At 42.8% G+C, this 21,668-nt stretch overlaps 1 protein-coding gene across 1 annotated transcript; it reads left to right on the top strand.

Annotated features, from left to right (window-relative positions):
• Positions 1-354: 354 nt before the first annotated feature.
• Positions 355-19,984, top strand: mms19 (MMS19 homolog, cytosolic iron-sulfur assembly component). Its single transcript, XM_069719359.1, has 31 exons — positions 355-442; positions 883-931; positions 1,589-1,689; positions 1,852-1,937; positions 2,088-2,162; positions 2,585-2,654; positions 4,316-4,444; positions 4,580-4,641; positions 7,363-7,449; positions 7,568-7,642; positions 8,656-8,733; positions 9,236-9,374; positions 10,434-10,588; positions 10,795-10,873; positions 11,512-11,637; positions 11,726-11,807; positions 11,925-12,022; positions 12,241-12,399; positions 12,817-12,972; positions 13,193-13,292; positions 13,520-13,622; positions 14,619-14,696; positions 14,782-14,908; positions 15,017-15,123; positions 15,438-15,494; positions 15,584-15,770; positions 15,894-15,976; positions 16,924-17,088; positions 18,177-18,236; positions 18,929-19,029; positions 19,505-19,984. The coding sequence occupies exons 1-31, from the start codon at positions 355-357 to the stop codon at positions 19,533-19,535; spliced, it is 3,093 nt and encodes a 1,030-aa protein (XP_069575460.1). The 3' UTR covers positions 19,536-19,984.
• The last annotated feature ends 1,684 nt before the right edge of the window (positions 19,985-21,668 follow it).

Genomic DNA, 21,668 nt, shown 5'->3' with positions numbered 1-21,668 from the left:
GTGTGGGAATTCATGAAACCGTGGCTCAGTGACGAGGGTCGACTGTGTTTGCCCATGAATATCGCAGATCATTTTACTTATTTTTTTTTGCTAGTTGAACTCTTAGTAGTATTTTGGAATTCGGACAGTACTTGAATGCAGCACCAAACAATAAACGTTAAGGTTTTCTTTTCGACGTTCAACAAACGTTTACATTGAAAACAACTTGAAAGTAATTATTATTGATTTATCCGTTGATGGCCCTTTATAAAAAAAAAAAAAACCCAAAAAACATCATGTCAAATTATTGACTTTTGAGTTTCACCCGAAACTTTTCGCGCATGCGTGGTGTCAGTGTAGTCACAGGGGTCCACGATGGCTGCGGACAGTAGCTTGCTGCTGTGTCTGGTGGAGGAATTTGTCTCCGGGCTACAGGACAGCAAGGCAAAAGACGCAGCGAAAGGTAACTAAACGCTGCACGTTGTTTAAACTCGACGCATTTAAAGCGCAGTCTCGTTTGACAGAAACGCCGTCGATGCTGCCGAGAGGCGTTGAAAGGATGCAGCTAACTTTAGCACCACAACATCCTGTGTGTTAACCACGAGCACACACTCGCTGTGACATCGGTTTGCTCCTTTCGTCGCCGTAACAGCGCGTCCTGAGAGCATACCTCGTGTTTTATGGTATTGTCACGGTCCTACATCTCAACATAACGCTGCTCGTTAGCTGCTGTGTTTGTGAATGGACCCTGTAACCTTTGAACCCGCCGGTGCTGCAGCTGCTACACACGACTTAGTGATTCTCCACGTGTGTTGTTTGTCTTTGGGTATCTTGTCAGTTTTTTGTTGTTGTTGTTGTTTTTTTTTTTAAGCTACAGTCCACTAAACCTGGCTTTCTGTTCAGGTGTCATAGATGGACAGTTTACAACACTGCAGCTGGTGGAAGCTCTCGGGTAAGATGTCAGCAACAAACACGATCATCACGTAAACAAAAACAAAAGCTATAATATCATTTTCACCTCTGGTTGATGCTCTTTGATTTGAAGACACGGGAAGTGCTGTGAATAGAAAAGGAACCAGGTTTTAGTTGAACATTATAAGAAATGTAATCGTGCCAATATTATTCTTAATCAAACCACTTTAAAATACCTGTATTATATTTTGGGCTTTTGCTCGGTTAAAGATAAGGTTCTTCAACATGGATAAAATCCAAGACCACAATATTGTTTTTGACAAATACTTAGAAATAATGTGACAATGTTGTAGCGATGACTGTTGGGGGGGCTTTGTTAAAATATTTACACTGAGATTTTTTAATTAATAATCAGTAGTAATTTGGATATAATAACACAATAGGTGAAGGCAGAAACAATAGAGCAGCTAAAGCTGCCTGCTAAATTCAGAATCTTACATCTGTAATCCAGCCATTGAAACCAGGAAAAGACAACACTTTTGATCTCCAATATCTAGTCTCACATCACGTGTCGATATAGTGTCGACATATTTCCCAGACCTTGTTACAGGCTTTATTTAAAACACAGCCAGGGTTGCTCATTCATTAATATTTAACAGTAATTCACGTTTTCATTTCCTTTCCTTTCCTGCTGTAGACTCAGTCTGACCAGTTCTCAGCCGCACACTCGAGCCCGAGGAGTCCAGCTTCTCTCTGAGGTTTTACAGGAGTGCTACGCAGGGCTCACGGAGAGAGAAGGTACACCTCGTCTTCCTCCTCTTTACTCTTCGGTAGCAAAACTATCAATACTGCCGAATCGAAATAACTGCGATTTGATTGTCAGTTCTTTCGCAGTGATAAATATTTTATGTAAACATCGATCTTTAAATCAGCTCGTCTCTCTATGTCGCTCCTCCACAGTGGAAGTGCTCATTTCATTTTATGAGAACCGTCTTAAGGACCATTACGTCATCACACCGCCTGTTTTACAGGGACTCAGAGCGCTGGTGAGTCCATCTGTTTTGCTTTTTGTCTTTGCGTTGGCATATTTGCGAATCATTTTGAGAAGCTTCAGATGTGATAGTAGTGACTAACATTGTGTGTGTGTGTGTGTGTGTTGTGTATGTGTGTGTGTGTGTGTGTGTGCCTTTTTTCAGACAAAATGTACAACGTTGCCTCCTGGCTCCGCTGTGTCCATGCTGAGGTCTTTGTTCCAGGACGTTCATGTACAGGTGAGACTGACATCATTATATTAAAGATATTTAATTAGCATCTTTTATTGTGAGGGATAAATACAATGTTAGATTTAAGTTTAATGGGGAGGACCAATGACAACCGATCAACAGAAAGGAAATAAATTGGCATGAAAGGTTTCTATTTGTCGCTGGCTTTAGCTGCATGTTTAGATGCACAGCAGCAGTGTCACTGACTTATCTAATGTGACAAACTCTCTCTGTAGTCGTAATATAGTCAAACCCACACACACACGCAATATTTGGCCACACTTGTCAGGGAGTGTGGTGATGTTCTTGTTTCTTCTGTAAAGCACTTCCTCTTTTATGTTTAATTATGTTTTGTAGGCAAAGGTGACTCATTAAATGTTCCTGAGGCCTTTGTGTGTTAGAGCTCACACGACGTGTTTATTCCCCTCCAGTCCCTGATGCTGACAGAGAGAGCCTGTGTCTACAACATGCTCATCAACCTCATGGAGACCAGAGAGGCCGGTAAGAGATAAAAGAGTCAGGCAGATGGTGGAGCAGGTTGCTCAGCAGTTGTAGGGTTGGTGGTTCAATCCCCGGTTCCTCCTGTCTACATGCTAAAGTGTCCTTGGGCAAGACACTGAACCCCAATATGCTCTCGATGGCAGACCTGTTGTTACTGGTGTGATGGCTGTAAATTACAAAGTGCATTGTAGCGCTGTGTTAGAAAATTTACTCGGAGGCTTGGTTCAAAATCAAACATTTATTCTTGCAAGAAGGAGCAAATACATGAACCCGCAAAGAGAGGTGTCCAGCAGTGCTCCTAGATCTCCGCCGTAGGGCAGCTTTTATACAGTGTGACAAACAATTGACAGTCACCACCAATTCCTTTGTATCTGCTTTCGTATGGTAATTCACAAGATAAGGACACAGGGGAGTGTCAAGTGTCAATTAGATATGGAAAGTAAAACAAAAAGGAATCACTTGCAAATAAGACAGAAAACAGAAGAGACTTTCCGGAGCCACAATGCAAACAGAGGAAGAGACAAATCTTTTCTTTCCATCAACCTGTTAAAGTAAAAAGGTGCGATATAAGTTGAGCCAGTGGAGCATTTCAAACTCTTAGACTGTAGTAGATGTGTAGGATGCAAATAGAGGGCTGACAGATGTGCAGCTGCGCTAGTTCTGATGAAAGTAATCTAAAAGTAATAGTAATATTTGCTGTGTATCTCTTCAATTAAACAAAATAAATAGTTGATTTAGAAGTAAATGTTTTACTTGGTAACTGATAAATCCCCCCAGGTCAAATATTTTCTGGTTGCTGGTCGCTTCTTTTCTTCTTTATTTGTTATTTCATAGAAGGAAATGAATCCTTTATCCAATGTTTAAATTAGGCAATCCTGAACATCATTGGAACCTCCAACCAACATCTTGAACAGATTCCTCAGACTTAGAGGAAGCAGTAGAAATGTTTTTTGTTGTGTAATTCACAACATGGCTGTCTGTCCTATGTAAGACCTTGGACTCACTGCATGTGTGGCGTCGTGTTGTCGTAGAACATCTAGATTTTCTTTTCGGGGCTCATTTTAACAGGTGAGAGCAGCCACACAGCCTGTGTACAAACTCGTTTCTTGCTGCTGGCATCATCTAAAGATTAAGCATCTCATCTTTTTTTACACGCGTCAGTCCCAGCAAATACCGACAGGGAAAACATCAGTGATTATATGTGTACTCTATAATCATAACAGAAACCCAGAGTAGGCTCTAATTATATCATTTCAGTAATGTAACAGGTGAAGAGCAGTGTTTTCCGGTGCACTCTCCCTCCCTTTACCTGGAGAGTAAACAAAAATCACGTGACGGCTGTTTGGTCACAACTCTTCACTTGTCCGACCTCAGACAGTCGATGATCTTTATCAAAGGGAAACTCGGTGTAGACCGATGGGATTGGCAGTAGCAGCGCTGCATCAGTCACACTGCCTGTGTGGACACACACACACACACACACACACGCCAGCTGCAGCTGTACAGCGAGGTAGATGTCACGCACATACCGTGCAGACAGCAAGCTCAAGGCCTGAGGCCTTTGTCACTAGTCAAAACATGACATGTTGACCTTGTATGTCTACTGTCATGTAAAACTTGATAATAAAAAAAGAAGCCGTCTCTGCTTCACTTTTCCACAGAACTGAAGGGTTTGGGGGCCGACTTTGTGTTTGGTTTTGTCCAATCAATGGACGGGGAGCGGGATCCTCGCAACCTCCTGTTAGCCTTCCAGATCGCCAAAACCATCATTCACCGTGGATACAATCTGGGTGAGAGCACATACGCCATCCTCTCGTTGTTTCCTCTGTATCTCTGTCCCCCTCTCACTTTTTTCTCACCCTTTTACCGTCCAACTGCTTCTGAAAGTACTTTGCCTCCCTTTCATTTCCTGTCTGCTGCCTCAGGTAAATTCACAGAGGAGCTGTTCGAAGTGACGTCCTGCTATTTCCCCATCGACTTCTCCCCAGTAAGTCTGTGTTTACGCAGCTGGTTTGGACCAAGAACTGACGACAGTAGACAGAAATGTCATCACCAACTTCCTGTGACCTCAGACAAACTGTAGAGAACAATAATACAGTGATTGCATCCCTGTCTGCTCGCACACAGTCGGCATGTCTCCGTCACGGAGGATCATCAGATTGTCTAATTAGATCAGAGCAGAAGAACATATGATGCACATTTCACAATGTATATTAATAACAAATCAAATCAAAAACGCCTTATCATCCTAAACCCTGATGGGGACATACAAAGAGCATGACTTCTAATGCTGTCAACTGAATCATGCACTCATGTATTAGTTGCACTGAAATAAACTATTTTAAATTAGCACCCTCTGAAGACATGAACCTTCAAGGGTCGGATTAATTAAATAGATATTATCGTACAGCTACATAAATATATAAAGTTGAGCATGTTATTATATTTTGAAGTTAATAAGATTTTTTGACATTATTAATTCCGTCATTATTCAATGAATCACTTTATCCATGTAACATTGACATAGTTGCATTTCTTGCATTGTTCGACTATGTGTCCAAAATGTTAATATATGTGGTTTATTATAAAAGACCAAGAAAACCAGCGAAAATTTCACTTTTGAGAGGTTTTGTGCAAAAAAGGACTGACGGTCATAAATAGATAACGATTAACTGTCAAAGTAGCCAATGGGAATCAGTTTTATTGATTAACTTGTCAGTTATTTAGTAAAATGGAAACATTACAAGGCAATAAGGGCAGACCGATTTCTGCACTTGTGTACAGTGGTGTGAAAAAGGGTTTGCCCACATCCTGATTTCTTATTTTTTTGCATGTCTGTCACACTTAAATGTTTCAGATCGTCAAACAAATTTAAATATTAGTCAAAGATAACACAAGTAAACACAAAATGCAGTTTTTAAATGAAGGTTTTTATTATTAAGGGAGAAAAAAAAAAATCCAAACCCACATGGCCCTGTGTGAAAAAGTGTTTGCCCCCTAAACCTAATAACTGGTTGGGCCACCCTTAGCAGCAACAACTGCAATCAAGCGTTTGCGATAACTTGCAATGAGTATTTTCCAGCTGTGGAGGAATGTTGGCCGACTCATCTTTGCAGAGTTGTAATTCAGCGACATTGGAGTGTTTTCCAGCACCAACCTCCTTTTTAAAGGTCATGCCACAGCATCTCAATAGGATTCAGGTCAGGACTTTGACGAGGCCACTCCAAAGTCTTCATTTTGTTTTTCTTCATCCATTCAGAGGTGGACTTGCTGGTGTGTTTTGGATCATCGTCCTGCTGCAGAACCCAAGTTGGCTTCAGCTTGAGGTCACGAACAAATGGCCGGACGTTCTCCTTCAGGATGTTTTTTGGTAGTCAGTAGAATTCATGGTTCCATTTATCACAGCAAGTCCTCCAGGTCCTGAAGCAGCAAAACAGCCCCAGACCATCACACTACCACCACCATATTTTACTGTTGGTATGATGTTCTTTTTCTGAAATGCGGTGTTACTTTTACGCCAGATGTAACGGGACACACACTTTCCAAAAAGTTCAACTTTTGTCTCGTCGGTCCACAGAGTATTTTCCCAAAAGTCTTGGGGATCATCAAGATGTTTTCTGGCAAAAATGAGACGAGCCTTAATGTTCTTTTTGCTCAGCGGTGGTTTTCATCTTGGAACTCTGCCATGCAGCCATTTTTGCTGAGTCTCTTTCTTATGGTGGAGTCATGAACACTGACCTTAACTGAGGCAAGTGAGGCCTGCAGTTCTTTGGATGTTGTTGTGGGGTCTTTTGTGACCTCTCGGATGAGTCGTCGCTGCTCTCTTGGGGTAATTTTGGTCGGCCGGCCGCTCCCGGGAAAGTTCACCGCTGTTCCATGTTTTCTCCATTTGTGGATAATGGCTCTCACTGTGGTTCTCTGGAGTCCCAAAGCTTTAGAAATGGCTTTAGAACCTTTTCCAGACTGATAGATCTCAATTACTTTCTTTCTCATTTGTTCCTGAATTTCTTTGGATCTCGGCATGATGTCTATCTTTTGAGGATCTTTTGGTCTCCTTCACTTTGTCAGGCAGGTCCTATTGAAGTGATTTCTGGATTGAGAACAGGTGTGGCAGTAATCAGGCCTGGGTGTGGCTGGAGAAATTGAACTCAGGTGTGATAAACCACAGTTAAGTTATGTTTTAACAGGAGGTAGCAAACACTTTTTCACACAGGGCCATGTGGGTTTGGATTTTTTTTTCTCCCTTAATAATAAAAAACCTGCATTTTGTGTTTACTTGTGTTATCTTTGACTAATATTTAAATTTGTTTGATGATCTGAAACAATAAGTGTGACAGACATGCAAAAAAATTGGAAATCAGGAAGGAGGCAAACACTTTTTCACACCACTGTATTTGTGTCTTTCATCAGTATATTCAGAGTAAATCATTCATTGGTCTCTTTCTCATCGCTCAGTTCATATCTGACAGAATGTAAATCACTGAACTGATGTTGCGACTAAATGTCAACATATGTAGTTTCGACCCGTTTTACAGGCACAACCTGGTAGTTTATCACAGTACATCAATCATTTAGAAGCTTTGACAGAAAATACATTCAGGCTCTATGAAGTCTCTTGTTGGTGATCATTACATCTGTGCAGACTGCTCAGTGTTTTAAAAGTCTCACAATCTCTCCCTGCTCCCCCCCCCCACACACACACACACAGCCTCCCAATGACCCCCACGGCATCACCAAAGAGGAGCTGACCGAGGCGCTGCGGGCCGTCCTCGCCGGGACTCCACAGTTTGCGGAGGTAGGACGGTATCAGTTAACATCCACCTTTTTAGGTTTTGGAGCGATTTTGTGACCCGAGAAGAGTCGGCCGTAACGATTTAAAACGGACTCTATTTTTTTTTACCACACTCCTACAGTTTCTGTTACCTCTCATCATCGAGAAGCTGGACTCAGACGTCCAGAGCGCGAAGCTGGACTCGCTGCAGACTCTGGTGAGAAACCCATCTCAAAAATTGTTCTAAACATTGGACTGACAATTTCCCAGCATGTACTGCCCACTGCAAAAAGTCTGTATTGGGAAATGTGAATAATACACACCTGATGAGTCTCTTAAAGGTCCCATACTGTAAAAATTCCGATTACTGTTTCTTTTTTGACTAGAAAGCAGGTCTGAGTGCTGTACAAATACTTTGAAAGTATCAAAATTAGTCTGCAGAGAAATGCACACAGCGGGTATTCAGCAACGATGCTCTTTGGACGACCCATTTGCACTTCTTTTACTTGATGTCACAAACTCAAGGTCATATCATCTGTTCGCCCTAATCACGGCCCACTGTCTGACCTTTTATGATGATGAAAACACTAAACTCATTCTGTCATGTGGCTACAAGACCAAAGAAAAGCTGTGGTTGGCCTGGGAGTGTGTGGTGGCGGGGTGGGGTTAGCTCAGCTGCACGGGGTAGAGAGTGGGAGGAGTGGTTCAGGGAACGGTGCCGGGAAGGTGGGATGAGCACAGCTGAGCTGGATGTGAACTGATGAGCTCTCCCCTATAAGGGGGAGCAGGGAGAAGGAGGCGAGGGAGAACGCGGTTGCACAGAGACATTGTTGTGTGGGCCGGGCAAATAAAAGCAGTTTACACCCGAGCGTCTGACTGAGCGCGTCGTCTGTCTCCAAGGAACCCCCACGGTAGCTCAGACGTGCTACAGAGTGCACCACTCAGAAAAGAATCATTGATATCAATGTGACTTACAGACACAAAACAGGCTTGTTGGTGGAGCTCCAGAGGGGAGATGTAAAACTATACCGAGGTGTTTTTCTGTGCTTAAAACTACAAAAATAAATATCTTCTTATGGAAAATAAGGCTGCAAATAAAACAGCTAGATGACAACTAGAGTGGAGCCGCTGAGAGGACCAGAGCAGGGAGTCATATGTAAAACCTATGAAGGTGAAGCAGTGTGTTGCTGTAAAAGTTGATTTCTTCGCTCACCACACTTTGTTTTTCAGACTGCTGGTGTGTCACAATATGAACACAAGGACTTGGCCGAATTCCTCGAGGGACTGTGGGCGTCCATGCGCAGAGAGGTCTGTCTGAGATCAGTTTATAATCAAGCAGCAGCAGTGCTTGTGTGTGTGTGTTTGGTGTCTTAGCTTTGTTAAATATTTATCCATCTTTTTGAGTGTTTTTTCTTGTGGAGCCAAAATTCAACTTGTATTAGTATTTTTTCACCTCGAAGAACCGGCTGTCATTTTAAGACTTGAAGACTATCAGCTTTAAACTCTGCAGTGTTTATTCCATTAGTTTGTGTTTGTTTGTCCATTTTGAAATTCTGCTTTTGTAATTACGATTTATGGCTCCAAGATGTTTAAAAATGTTTCCTTCTTCTAACTATAGAAATAATCAACAATATATCACTGGTTTTTTTAAGACTGAAGGCAAGTTTATTATACAGTGAAATCCAACAAATCAAATACAGAAATGCATGAAATGAACCTTCTTTTGACTAATGTTGGACCACCAGAGTGAACAAACTTCCTGCGGTCGCCTTCATGAGGTTAAACGAGGCTCTTGTTTGTGTCGCTGCAGGTGTTTCAGACTTCCAGTGAGAGGATCGAGTCTGCAGGCCTCGCTGCTGTAACTGCACTCACTTCCTGTCTGTCTCGCTCAGTCCTCAACTCCGACTCTGATGACTCACTCGGCACCTTCCTGGAGCTCGTTCTCAGAGGTGAAATGGAGCTTCAATGCACGTGCATGATCAAAATCTGAATTAAAACAAAAAACATTTTGCTGCAGGGATGGAAAAGTTACAACAGGAAACCCATTTTTTTTTTTTTTATTCTTATACCACAGTGTCTATGTTTGTTTCTTGAATTTCAGCAGCTTTACTCCACCCTGATGTGTCATGTTTAAATATACAGTGTTACCCTCGGTGATGGTTGGGTTTCTCCTGAAACTTATCCGTCGCAATTTTACAGTCATTTTAGGTCATATGCATATAAGTGGCTATTACAAGCATAAATGTAAAAGCTATAATGAATGAGAAGAGAGTCTTAACTCTAATTATCTGATACCGTCTTGTTCTGGGGTTGATGGTACAGCATCAGTCATTCTGGGCGTTTTTACACCTGAAAGTCTGGACTGAAGTCCAAACCAGGTTTTGTTACATTGTACACATTTTTGCAATGTTGCAATTTTGGGGGGCGTATTGAAGAACTTTGCATCATTTGTCAGCGCCAACGTGGGCTGCAGCTCCCTGATTGGTTTGCAGACAGGCATGCGTCTGACATCAGCGTGTTCAGTTCAGCGTGTTCTGTTTGAAAGGAGAAAAATGAATGAACAGACTATTTGATTATTTCTATTGAGGTATTACTGCCGTCATACCAAAGTACAGTTAAGTAATTTGTCCCCTCCTCTTTTCATCTTCTTTTGTTTCATCGCTAGCCTGGCTTTACTTCCTCTAATTTGTCCAGCAATCCAAACTAGTTTTTTCACCCTGCAAACAAACCAAACTACGGTTCAGTTTGATGCAGACCACCTCTTTGAGTCCAACTAAACTTTGGTCCGGACCGTTCACCTTTCACACCTGATATTTTTGTTCGGACCAAACTAAAAATCTGGAGGTCCGGATCAAACAGGGAAGGTGTGAAGACGCCTTACAAACATATCTGCAACACCACAGTGTTTCAGTGGTGGTGACTTTAATAATCAGTCCAGAGCTGAGACACGTTCAGTGGTCTTTTTAAAAAAAAAAAATTTTTTTACTGAAAGCGTGATGTTGTTCCAGACTGCAAACATCACCTGTGTGAGCCGGACTTAAAGCTGGTGTGGCCCAGCGCCAAACTGCTCCAGGCCACATGCAGCGCCTCCAACAGGGCGAGCCACATCATAACAGCTGCCGTCATGCCCTCTCTCACTGAGCAGTACAATGACAGAACAGAGGTAAGAAATGTTTTTGGATTTTTAATAGGAGCAGGTTTTATGATGGGGATATTAGCGGTTTTACTGTTGTTGTATTGTAACCATCCGAACCGTAAATTTTTTGGGTTTCAGTTTTATTCACATTGGTGTTGTTTTACAGTCATATTTATAAAATGAATGTTGTGTTTGACGCCATCCGTTCTGATAATAATTTCCTCTCTGAGCAGTGTTCCCACAGACGCACACTGCTGGAGGTGGTCCAGAGATTCATCCAGTCAGTAAAAGTCTGCCAGCCTTCCGACAACGGTGAGTTCAGAGCCTCAAACACACCCCCTGACTGGTCCCGGCTGGTCCCGGCTGGTCCTGTCTGGTCCCGGCTGGTCCTGTCTGGTCCTGACTGGTCCAGGCTGGTCCTGTCTGACACCCTCTGATCACACAGCTGCATCTCCTTCAACTTTAACACCAACAAATAGTGATCAAACTCTTTAAATTCTACCGTATCATTTGTTTGTTTCAGATTTGTGTCTGAATAAAGTAATTATTTCCTCGTGATGTATGACTTCATCGCTGATATTTTGGACCACTGTTCTGTGTGTTTGTGTCTAAATCTGAAACATCCCATAATATAACAAAAGACAGAAGAACTTACTGTATTTTAATTATGACATTTTTACACTATAACCAACTTGGAAAATATCACAGTGTCACGATTATCATCATCAGTTCAAATGAGCCTTAAAGGACCAGAAACAGAAGGAAATCCAAATTCCTTCACTGTTGTTCATTCACCCCACTGTTGACATTAAACATGAATTTTGCAGATGTTTAGTTTCTAGCTGTTTATACTGTTAAAGTCAAAAACAATTTTTTTTTTTTTTTTTTTTTTTTTTAAATGGACGAGAGAATTTCTCCTAAATCGTTAGTTTCCTGTGTCTTCTCTTCAGATGAGAGCGTGTTTTCATCCTTCCGAGGGTCTCTGTGCAGCGTCGTCTTCTCGGCGCTCTCTGAGACTAACTCCAGTCTGCAGATCACTGCCGCCTCCGTGCTCACCTCACTGGCACAGCAAACAGGTGAGACGACACAAACCCTCAAATTTACAACCTATACCCGAGTCCGTTGTTTTTGCTCCAGATATTCTAAACGCTCTCTCCGCCTCAGGTCTGCTGTCAGACTGTGACATCCAGCTGGCCGTGGATCACCTGACCAGGCTGCTGCTGGCGGAGGAGGACGACGGAGTCAGGTCGGCTCGTGGGGTCTTTCCTCCGTCACCTATTTGGTTCCTGTTTCATTTCATCTGTTGCAGTTTAAATAACGATAAATCTCATCCGTCATGTGTCCGTTCTGTTTCGGTCTCCAGTCTCGCTGTGGTGGAGTGTGCCGGAGCCTTAGCAGAGCTGCACCCGGCAGCCTTCATCACTAAACTCATCCCGAGACTAAAGAAGGAGATATTTTCTGGTGAGCAGACACAACAAAAAAAAAATCGAATTAAGAAACTGCAGAGAAACTCTACAGATATTTATAATTGTACCAGCAAAACATAATCGTGGATGTCTTTTGATTTTTCAATATATAAGAAATTAAATTAAGTACAACATAACTGATGTTTTTTTCTTGAGTTTACAATCTGCATGAACGGACCTGACGAAGCTTGTCCTCTCCTCTTCTCTGTTCAGAGCCGATGGATCGAGACCCCAGAGAAGCCTCCGATCTACATTCCCATCATGCAATGCGTCAGCGGTGTTTGTCCGCTCTGGCTGCGGTGTCCGTCCAACCCAGTGTTGTCCAGGAGAGCACACCCGTCCTGCTGGATGTCCTCAGTTCAGCACACACAGGTAATCTGTCGGGAGAGATGCTTTTTGACTCGGTTTTTTTTTCTAAATTGTTTGGTAGAAGTCAACTTTTTATATTTATAGATTAGAATTGTAATTCAGCTCAGACTGTAGAGACATGGTTTGGGAACATTTTCTCACACGTGGTGCAAAGCAGCGGCAAACACAACAAAAGTGTCTTTGGTAGTTTTAGACAGGTGCATTTGTCATTTTCTTGTTGTTTCCCACGTTGTTTAAATAGCAAATGTACACGCTCCATCAGTTCACCCACGGAAGAGTTGGTTTTATAGGTGTGATCAGGCATATCGTTGGTGCAGCGTTATCTTGAGGGAGTTTCTTATCTTTCACGTACAGATTTTAGAAATAAAGAAACCAAACTAGCTTCAGATGAGCGACTCCGTTTTTTGTCATTAATTTCAGGTAGCGTCAGTTTTTGTCTGGAAGACGTGGTGCTGGCGTGCCGCAGCCTTCAGAGGATAGCAGAGCAGGTTCAAGACACCGAGGAGACGGGACGGTGCTTCCATGATGTCATCATCCCGCGCCTGCTGTCTCTGGCGCTGCAGGCAGCTCTGCAGGGTGAGCAGACCATCAATACAATTTATAATACTTTCCTCTTCCTGTTTCATCATAACCCTTTATTCATCAAAAGCTAAATCTATCCAATTTTACTAACAGGGATTTGATTGGTTGACCTTCCTCTCGCCTCTTCACCCACATTGTAAAACAAAAAAGTAAAATGTGTGAATTATTTGTGCTGGAATTAAAAAATGTTGCACTTCCTGTTTCTGTTGCGCAGGTGAGGTGACATCTGGTCCTCGTAGTCCTCTGACGGAGGAGGCCGTTCTGTCTGCTCTGTTTCCCGTCATCAGTACTTCCTGCTCCCGGCTGCAGCCCACGTCAGTCCACTTACCAACATATTAATGCCGTCTCACCTCATGTAAATGTGGACTGATGTACTGATCAGTGTCACACTGAGACAGTAGAAGACTCTATTTTCACACCCGCAGATCTGAATGTGACACAGTTTTTTTTTTTTTTTTCCAGTCTGTTTCCTTGAACTTTTATTTGCTTTCACTCTGAGCGTTTCTCATGAAGTGTGTGTGGTTTCCTTTGATGTCGTCAGGTTGGCGAGACAGACGGCGTCGCGGGCCGTCTCTCTCTTCCTGGATGGCGACGTCTCTTTTCTGCCCGACAACTCCTTCCCTTCACACATCCGGCTGCTCAAGGTGTGTTTTCTTTGTGTTTGAACAAATATGTGTGTCACCAGATGTCATAAAATGTTCATCATCATCTCTAAAAGAATACATCATTGTCATTGAAAGCCGTTTTAAGATTCCAATTATTTTCTATTTATTGCACATGATTGATGACAGTCAGTCCCTCCAGGAAAGTGCAGTCTTGAGGATGCCAATAATCAACGCAAAATTCAAACAATCCTCAACAATATTTGCGGGAGCTTGAAATTTGGCAAAATTCTTCTTTCCAAACAAAACTTATTAACAAAAATAATCCTCATCTACAATCAGCGCGACTCGACTCCGTCTCCTCTCATCAGCAAAATAAACGTTGTGCTTGTTAATTGGAAAAACCCGAACAAGCGGAAAAGCCGGAAGGGACGACGGGCATTGTGAGAAATGTGGTCTTATTATTAAAATGAGGAATACTAAATGTTGAATTTAGTTTATAGATACCGCCAGCACTTTGAGACTGCACTTTGTTTTTGAATTAAACAGCATCTGAGGCTTTTATTTTGACAGCAGATGTAGCCTTTGTTTTCTATTTTACACTCAGTCTGTTTTGTAAAGCTGCGTCATTTTTATAATTTTTTTTTAACTTTGAGCCCCATAAGTTCAATAAATGAATAAAAAAAATATTAGAAATAGAATATTTCAGTGATGTATAACATGCTTATTATCACAGGAAGTGATTACATATTACTTTTTTATCAGTGATATCAAATCTTTTTTTTTTGTTGTTTTCCTCAACTTGCAATTTCTTGTCCACAATTTTATTGCCAAAAACTCATTTAAAACCCAGAAAATTACATCACACTCTTTGAAGAAATTCCACCAAAAATCAAGCATTTTTGATCAAAAGAATTCAGCGAAATGTTGGCGGGACTGGAAAGCAAATCCCTGCTTTATGTTATGGATTTGCACCACTGTATTATGCCACCTGTTACTTGGAAAGTGGGATCATTGAGGCTTGCACCATTTTCCCAGCAGCAGCAGACGGATTCATGGAGCCAGTCCCAGACGGTGTGTCTGCTGATGGGCTGTGTGTGTTCGTTACCTCGCAGCGTGAGTCTCAACCTCAATCTGGCTTTACTTCACATCCTGTCCTCGTTTGAAGTCCTCCGAAGCTTTATTCTGACGTGTCGTGCAGGTGGAGGTGCCGCAGATGGAGCGGCTGCTGTCGGAGCTGGAGGAGCTGAGCTGCACCTGCAGCCACCAGCTGTCGTACACGTCTGCTGCAAAGTGCTTCGCCGGCCTGGTCAACAAGAGCCCGCAGGGTCAGACTTGAGTTTCTACACTTCTGTCAGAAGTCGGTGTTTGACTGAACTCGGAGCTTCACCTCATCGGTAACGAGCTGCTGGGATGTTTTCTTGTTTGTTCTGCAGGTGATTCTCTGGACGGCCTGATTCGGAGGACGATGGAGAGAGTGTGCAGCGAGTTGGACTCGACGTCCTCCTCTGTGCGCACTCAGGCCTTCACACTGATGATCTGGGTGAGAGTCACTGCAGATCCTGAATGATAAAGACACATTTGGTGCATGATACTGAACAATGGTGTCATCTTATTTCACCTGCTTTGCCATCGCTGACCCGTCCCTCCGGCACCCGTCTGTCCTCGTTCACATCCCTCCTTTTTTAGAGCTGCTTTTAATGTGTGATTATGTCATGTGTATCCACTGCCGTTGGATTTAACTTGTACTGCAGTTCTTTCTGATCATTTTAACATGGAAAGCATCTTTGAGTATCATGAAAATCCCTCTATAGATAAAATGTATTGTTATTATAATTAAGTTGCTCTTGTCTGCAGGTTGCCAAGGCTCTGCTGCTGCGATACCACCCTCTGTTCACAGCGATGACCGACAAGGTAAATTTCTCCCGAGTAACACCGAGCGGATCGTTTGTTTTACGCCGTATTATTCTCTCCATTCACTCTCTCCTCTGTGTGCTGCGCAGCTCTTCTCTCTACTGGAGGATGCCGATCTGGGTCCGATGGCAGCAGACGGCTTCTCTCTGCTGATGAGTGACTCCGCTGACGTCCTGAACCGCGGCTGCCACGCCGACGTACGCATCATGTACCGCCAGCGCTTCTTCAGCGAGAACTCGGCCAAGCTGGTGCAGGGCTTCAACGCCGCGCCGCAAGGTAGGAGGACGCGAAGGACTGGCTGTTAGACAACAATTTAAGGGGGAAGAGTTACTGTCTTGTGATTTCATACATCCAGTGGTTATCTTGAGTTAATTGTTTTATTGTTTGTGTCTCCACCAGAGAAGAAGCCCAACTACCTGAAGGCTCTCTCTAACATCGTCAACAAGCTGCCCAAGCAGGTTCAAGTCACCGAGCTACCAGCGGTGAGCACGACGGAGCTGTTGTGGTCTCTGCAGAAACGAACCAAATAACTCAAATTGACTAGCGCCTGTCAGGGCCACATGATCACTCGTATTAAAATCAAGGACAAAGTCTCCGACCATAGACTGAATATAAAAGAGGACGTAGCTTCCATGTTGGAAATACAAGGTCAATGCAGAAATGCCTTAAGCTGCAATACTACAGAGGGCCTCTAGGGCTCGGCTCCAAAAAGGCTCTGGATCCATAGACTCCCATTCAACTTCTCTTATGAAATACAAAGTCTATACATCAGTCATTATGCTGTCATTTACTAAAGTCACTCTTTCTTATTAGTTTTCTGGAGGTCCATCTAAAAATAATCCCATCATTAATTAGATATTAGGCCTCAAAGAGAGGTATGTTTAGGGGCGTATCTGCTTGATTGACAGGCCTGTGGTGCAGTCCGTTTTCCAGTACAAGTAGGCGGGGCTATAGTGTCCTCGGGTTCCCAATCAGATCGAGTCAGAGTCACCTCTCGCTCCTCCCCAGCCCGTCCAAATACGGTCACTTCTGGCTCCAAAACAGCAAGATGGCGACGGTTTATGAGCCGGTGGGTGACGTCACGGTTGGTTGCTGCTTTGCTCTGACACATTTTTCATTCGGGACATCAGCTGCATCAAAACAAGCGCTCCTACTTTCTCTCTCTACAAATGACAACGCAGCGTTACACCACAGAGCAGCAGAAACCGGCAATAAGGGAAATAAAGTCTGAGACACCGACAAAAAGAAAAAACTCTCAGAAAGATAGTTGTTCAACAGTTGTCTGAATAAGAAAAGATGAGAATTTGAATTTGACTGTTTTTATGTTGTTTTAGATTCATAAAGCTCCTGATTTCAGTTTAAAAAGGAAGAGCGTACCCCTTTCTGTAGAAACACGATCATCGGTGAAGTTGGTTTGTCCTCCTCACAGCTCCTCTCTCTGCTGCTGGAGGCCTTGACGTGTCCCGATCAGGGCGTCCAGCTGTCCACTCTGTCCTGCCTGGAGCCCGTCCTCATCAACCCGCCGCCAGCTCTCATCCAGCAGCTGGAGGCGTTGGTCAACAGGCTGCTGGCCCTCATCTGCAGTCCGACCATGGTTAGTGACACATCGCTATCACTGCCAGAGGTGGAAACTATGTACACTGACTCCAGTACTGTACTACAGTACAACTGTTGAGCTCCTTTACTTTAGTATTTCCATTTGATGCTACTTTTTACTTTATACACCCCACTACATTTCATAGGGAAATACTGTACTTCTACTTCTATTCTAATGAACTACATTTATTAACATGCTCTAGTTACTTTTTTAGATGAAGATTTTAAATGATGGATGATTTAACAACCTGTTAAAATACAACACTTTTACAGATTTAAACCTTCTGTTTCCAACCTTTTTCTCTTTGTCAAAAATCTGTGTAGTCGGGGTGCCATTTCAGATGTCCGAGTTGTTAACCGGTCATCCAAATAGTGATTTTTCTCTCTAAATTGTCCCATGGTTTCATAATAATGAACATATCGAATGATCCAACATCTCAGCAAAAATCTAAGATTAGAAAAAAAAAAGTAAAAAAAACGGAAAACAGATTTGTGGATCAGAACTTCATTTTTTTCTTTTTTCCTGTCTCAGTAATGATCTAACGACCTCTCACATGTTTCTGCTGTCACTGGATATAAAACTGAATATAAAGCAGTTCCAACCAGCTCCACCTGCAGCAGCTACAACAGTAACATGCTGCTGACACACTGATGCTTCACTGTTAATTATCTAATGCTATCATATATGATAATACATCAGTCAGAGGGACCAAATTCAACTTTTATTTTAATACCGTTACTGCATTTTGCAACTAAAACCTCTTTATTTTGACTTAAGTAGGATTTTTCATGCAGGACTTTTACTTTTAAAGGAGTATTTTTACATTACCGTATTGGTACTTTCGCTTCAGTAAAATATCTGAACACTTCCTCCACAAACTGCTCATAAACGGTAAGAGTGCTTTTTGGGTGAAGCTCAGTGTCCCGGTCCTCAGGAGCACAGTGGGAAATGTTCTTCATGCTATTTAGCATAACCGCCCTTCATCTTCATCAGGTAGAGCTGCTCATTATATATCATAGACGTTTTTTTTTTTGTTTGTTTTACTGGGAGGTCCTAACATGATTTTGTATTCCTTTGTTTTACAGAGCGTACGGATTACATCTCTGCGCTGCATCTACGCTCTCTCCCACTTCCCTGTACACGAGGTAAAACTGAACGTTGTTGATGTTTGACAACTTTGTCTCTCAAAATCTTCTTCGAGTTTCCTGTTGACTCACATTTAAAAAGGAAACGTGGCTGGAACTTGCTCGAATTTAAATGGCAGATACTTTTCCATGATTTCCCTCATTGCCATCCAATAAACGCTGATTATTCGATGAAGCCTGTTATGACCGCTGTGACGAGCTTCACAAGTCATGATTTATATTGTACGGTCAATTTTATAAAGCGAGGGCAGAGTGCAAAGTGCTCGACTCCACTGACTGAAAAACTGTACACGTGATCCATTTGTTCAGATCATTACTGTTCTCATATTTGTGCTGCTGAATCATGAACCCTGAAACTGTCACCTGAACAGTCGAACATTAGTGTCAGTCAGCTGCTGAAAGGAGCCCAGAGAGTCAGAGTTTATCAGTCTGTGGAGTCGACTTCAGTTGACAGTCCCTCATGAGCTTTCTTTACCAGATTGTATTAAGTTCTTACACTTTATATGTCGAAGATCAAATTTTTCACCCGCCATGAAATAAAACGAACTGTGCTCCAACATGTGAATACAGTTTTACCGTCTGTAGCTGCTGTTGTTTGCTCCTTTTTGTCATGTCATGCCATTTGCTGTAAAGGTAACATTGCAGTCAGGTTTCATGTCGGTACGTTTCCTTCTACCTCTCTGTGGTTGAAGGTTTTGCCGTTTCGGGCCCGAGTGCTGCGAGCGTTGGCCCGACCTCTGGACGATAAGAAGAGGCTGGTGAGGAACGAGGCGGTTCAGGCCCGAGCAGAGTGGTACGGATCAGCTCCTACTGTTAAACACGGACTCTTGATTTCAGCTTGTTGCAAAGTCGGTTGGTCATGAGTTTGTGGAAAACTAGATGAACGAAAACATTTGGACGGGTTCAGCACCTACAGATGTGATGAAACAAATGCAACTGTTGAATGTAACTCAGTTAGTCTCCCCTTTATGTTTTAAGATGCTACAAATTATATCCATCTAAGAAAAAGCCTGAAAAATCAACAGTTAAATCTGAAGTCGAGAGACTCGTTGCTATGGAGATGTTGCATCGTCTCGTCTGGTTACTTACTTCATAATGTTGCAGACAGGAGAATTGCGAGTATTTTTTTTTCAATCTCGTCTTGAATCTTTGGTCTGAACTCTACTGAACTCACTTGTCAAGGTTAGAAAGTGCCAGGATTCACTCACTCTGTGTATTTATTGCTGATTCTCCATAACACGGCATCTCTGTCTGGTTTCTCCTTGAAGGTTTCTCTTAGGAAGTCCTGGAGGAAGATGACTTTACACCTCAAGTTCATCCAAATCCAGAGGAAACTGAACTCCAGGACCAAGTATGAAAGGTGTGCAGGGCACTCAACAGCTCCCTTTAATCATGTCAACTCTCCCATCAACCCTCTGGATGTCCCAGCATCCCTCTACCCTTCCTCACTTCCCTCACTCCTCTTCCTCCTCCTCCTCTTCTCCTTTACACTGAAATGTTTGTTTTAACTGTATGTTCATGAACGCACAACTAAGAGTATACGGACAGATGCAGTAAATCTGCCTGTGGAGCCTCGTCTAAGTTAAAAGAATAGTCGTCCTTCTCTCTACGTATGGGAGCGAATGTCACACAGAATTGAATGAAGACAATTCAATAACACCCCCGAAATGATTATAATCATAATAAAATTGACTATTTTTCATGTTTAGTAGATTCTTAATAACAAAATAATAAAACAACAAAGATCATTTTTTGGGTTTCTTGCGACATTCTTACATGTTTAGAGTCCCGAAATTCGAACTGCCTCGAGTGCAGCTTCATTGTTCTCCGATCAGAAACGTCCGACAGGAGGAAACAATCAATAAGCTCTGAGGCTGCGCACGGACGATGTGCAGCACCGGGAGGTTCACGGAGTCGGAGGAAGGAACGACCTCAATGAGTAATCGATCGCGTGGTCAAAATCAGCACCTGTGCTACACATGCTTTTGTGTGCAGCGGTCCGCCATGTTTTATGATCCTTAAATTGGAGCAGAGAGCGCACGTCAAAGTTCGTGACAAATTATCGGAGAACAGAAAAGCAGCGGCAGGGAGAAAAATCTGGAGTAAAAGTGGTGGAGAGCGATGATTGTGTTTTTGTGGGTGAGAAACGTGTGCGTTGTCTTTGGAGTGAGTGAGTGTAATGGTAAAATGGTAAATGGTCTGTACTTGTACGCTTTATCACCTTTTGGTCTCAAAGCGCTTTAACATGGTTTTTCCCATCCACCCATTCACACGCTAATGAGACGGATCACCGTGCAAGGTGCTGCCATCAGGAGAACATTCACACACCGATGGTTCACCACCGGGAGCAACTTAGGGTTCAGTGTCTTGCTCAAGGACACTTAGGCATGTGGACAGGAGGAGCCGGGGATCGAACCACCAACCTTCCGATTAGTGTGCAACCCACAGTACTGTGTGTGTGTGTGTGTGTGTGTGTGTGTGTGGGGGGGGGGGGGGGGGGGTAGTAGTAAAATTCATGGTGAACCGCTCCATGAATGTCAAAGGAAACTCACCGGATCGCGCGCCCGTCCCGATGCAACGTTATTATTTTTTGGACCATTTGGAAACGCGAATGTCCTTCAAAACACGTCCAGACTCTTTATTGCTTCTTGAAGCTTTTTTTTTTTTTTTTGTTAAGGGTCTGTTACCAATTTCCAGAGTTTAACTCAAAAATGAAAGTGAGCCGTCTGTAACTCGGGTGCTGATTTTGATCAAGCAACGAAATGCGTAACATTTGCTCATTAGAGTTCAACCTTCCTCCTGCTCCGTGCTCGTCACGCAGTTTCACAACTTATCGATCCACTCTCATGAAGGTGCTGTCACAGATGAAGACATGCACCCCTGTAGAGAGAAGGCAAACAGAGCGTATACTTTCTGAGGACATATAGAGAATTAGGGCTGCTGGAAAAAAAACAAAAAACAACCTCCTGATCCTCAGTACACGTAGAGCCGATCGAGATCACCGGTGAGCCAGCGGGCACCGACAGACCTTTACGCTCTCGTGTGGCGAATGTGGAACTGAGCAATAACGTGACTCATATCAAGCACTGACGTGACTGATATTTCAAGACGCATTTTACACAATTAAATATCTATGTCGCGCTTAATGTACGTTGAATTAAGATTGTTTTGTGAAGAGTCTGTCAAACATCTGCCTTGTATTCTGTCAGTATTTGATGCTACATATCATAGTTCATATTACGTCCTGTGGTTTGGTTGGCCGACTGTGGACCTCCACATCAACTTAATGCCAAGGAAATAAGACAATATTTAATGTCTAACATAAGATGTCATTAAAACTTTTCTTTGTAATTTACACAAAAAGCTGCTAATGTCGGTTTTTAACATTTCAAAAAATGATCACCTGGAAATGGAAACACTTCAAACAGGAAA

The sequence above is a fragment of the Brachyistius frenatus genome, unplaced genomic scaffold (genome assembly GCF_029030835.1).
Source record: "Brachyistius frenatus isolate BFR_SWC_R1_liver_20210118 unplaced genomic scaffold, ASM2903083v1 Contig_213, whole genome shotgun sequence".
Lineage (NCBI taxonomy): Eukaryota > Metazoa > Chordata > Actinopteri > Embiotocidae > Brachyistius > Brachyistius frenatus.
The sequence above is the reverse complement of the archived record's forward strand: the minus strand, read 5'-3'. Positions and strand labels throughout refer to the sequence as shown.

What these genes read in the sequence shown, in the direction of transcription:
- mms19 (XM_069719359.1), top strand. Translation starts at nt 355, where the DNA reads ATGGCTGCGGACAGTAGCTTGCTGCTGTGTCTGGTGGAGGAATTTGTC. An exon ending in CATGGAGACCAGAGAGGCCG is followed by an intron (nt 2,655 to 4,315) that starts GTAAGAGATAAA and finishes ACTTTTCCACAG; the next exon opens with AACTGAAGGGTTTGGGGGCC. An exon ending in CCTTCACACTGATGATCTGG is followed by an intron (nt 15,124 to 15,437) that starts GTGAGAGTCACT and finishes TCTTGTCTGCAG; the next exon opens with GTTGCCAAGGCTCTGCTGCT.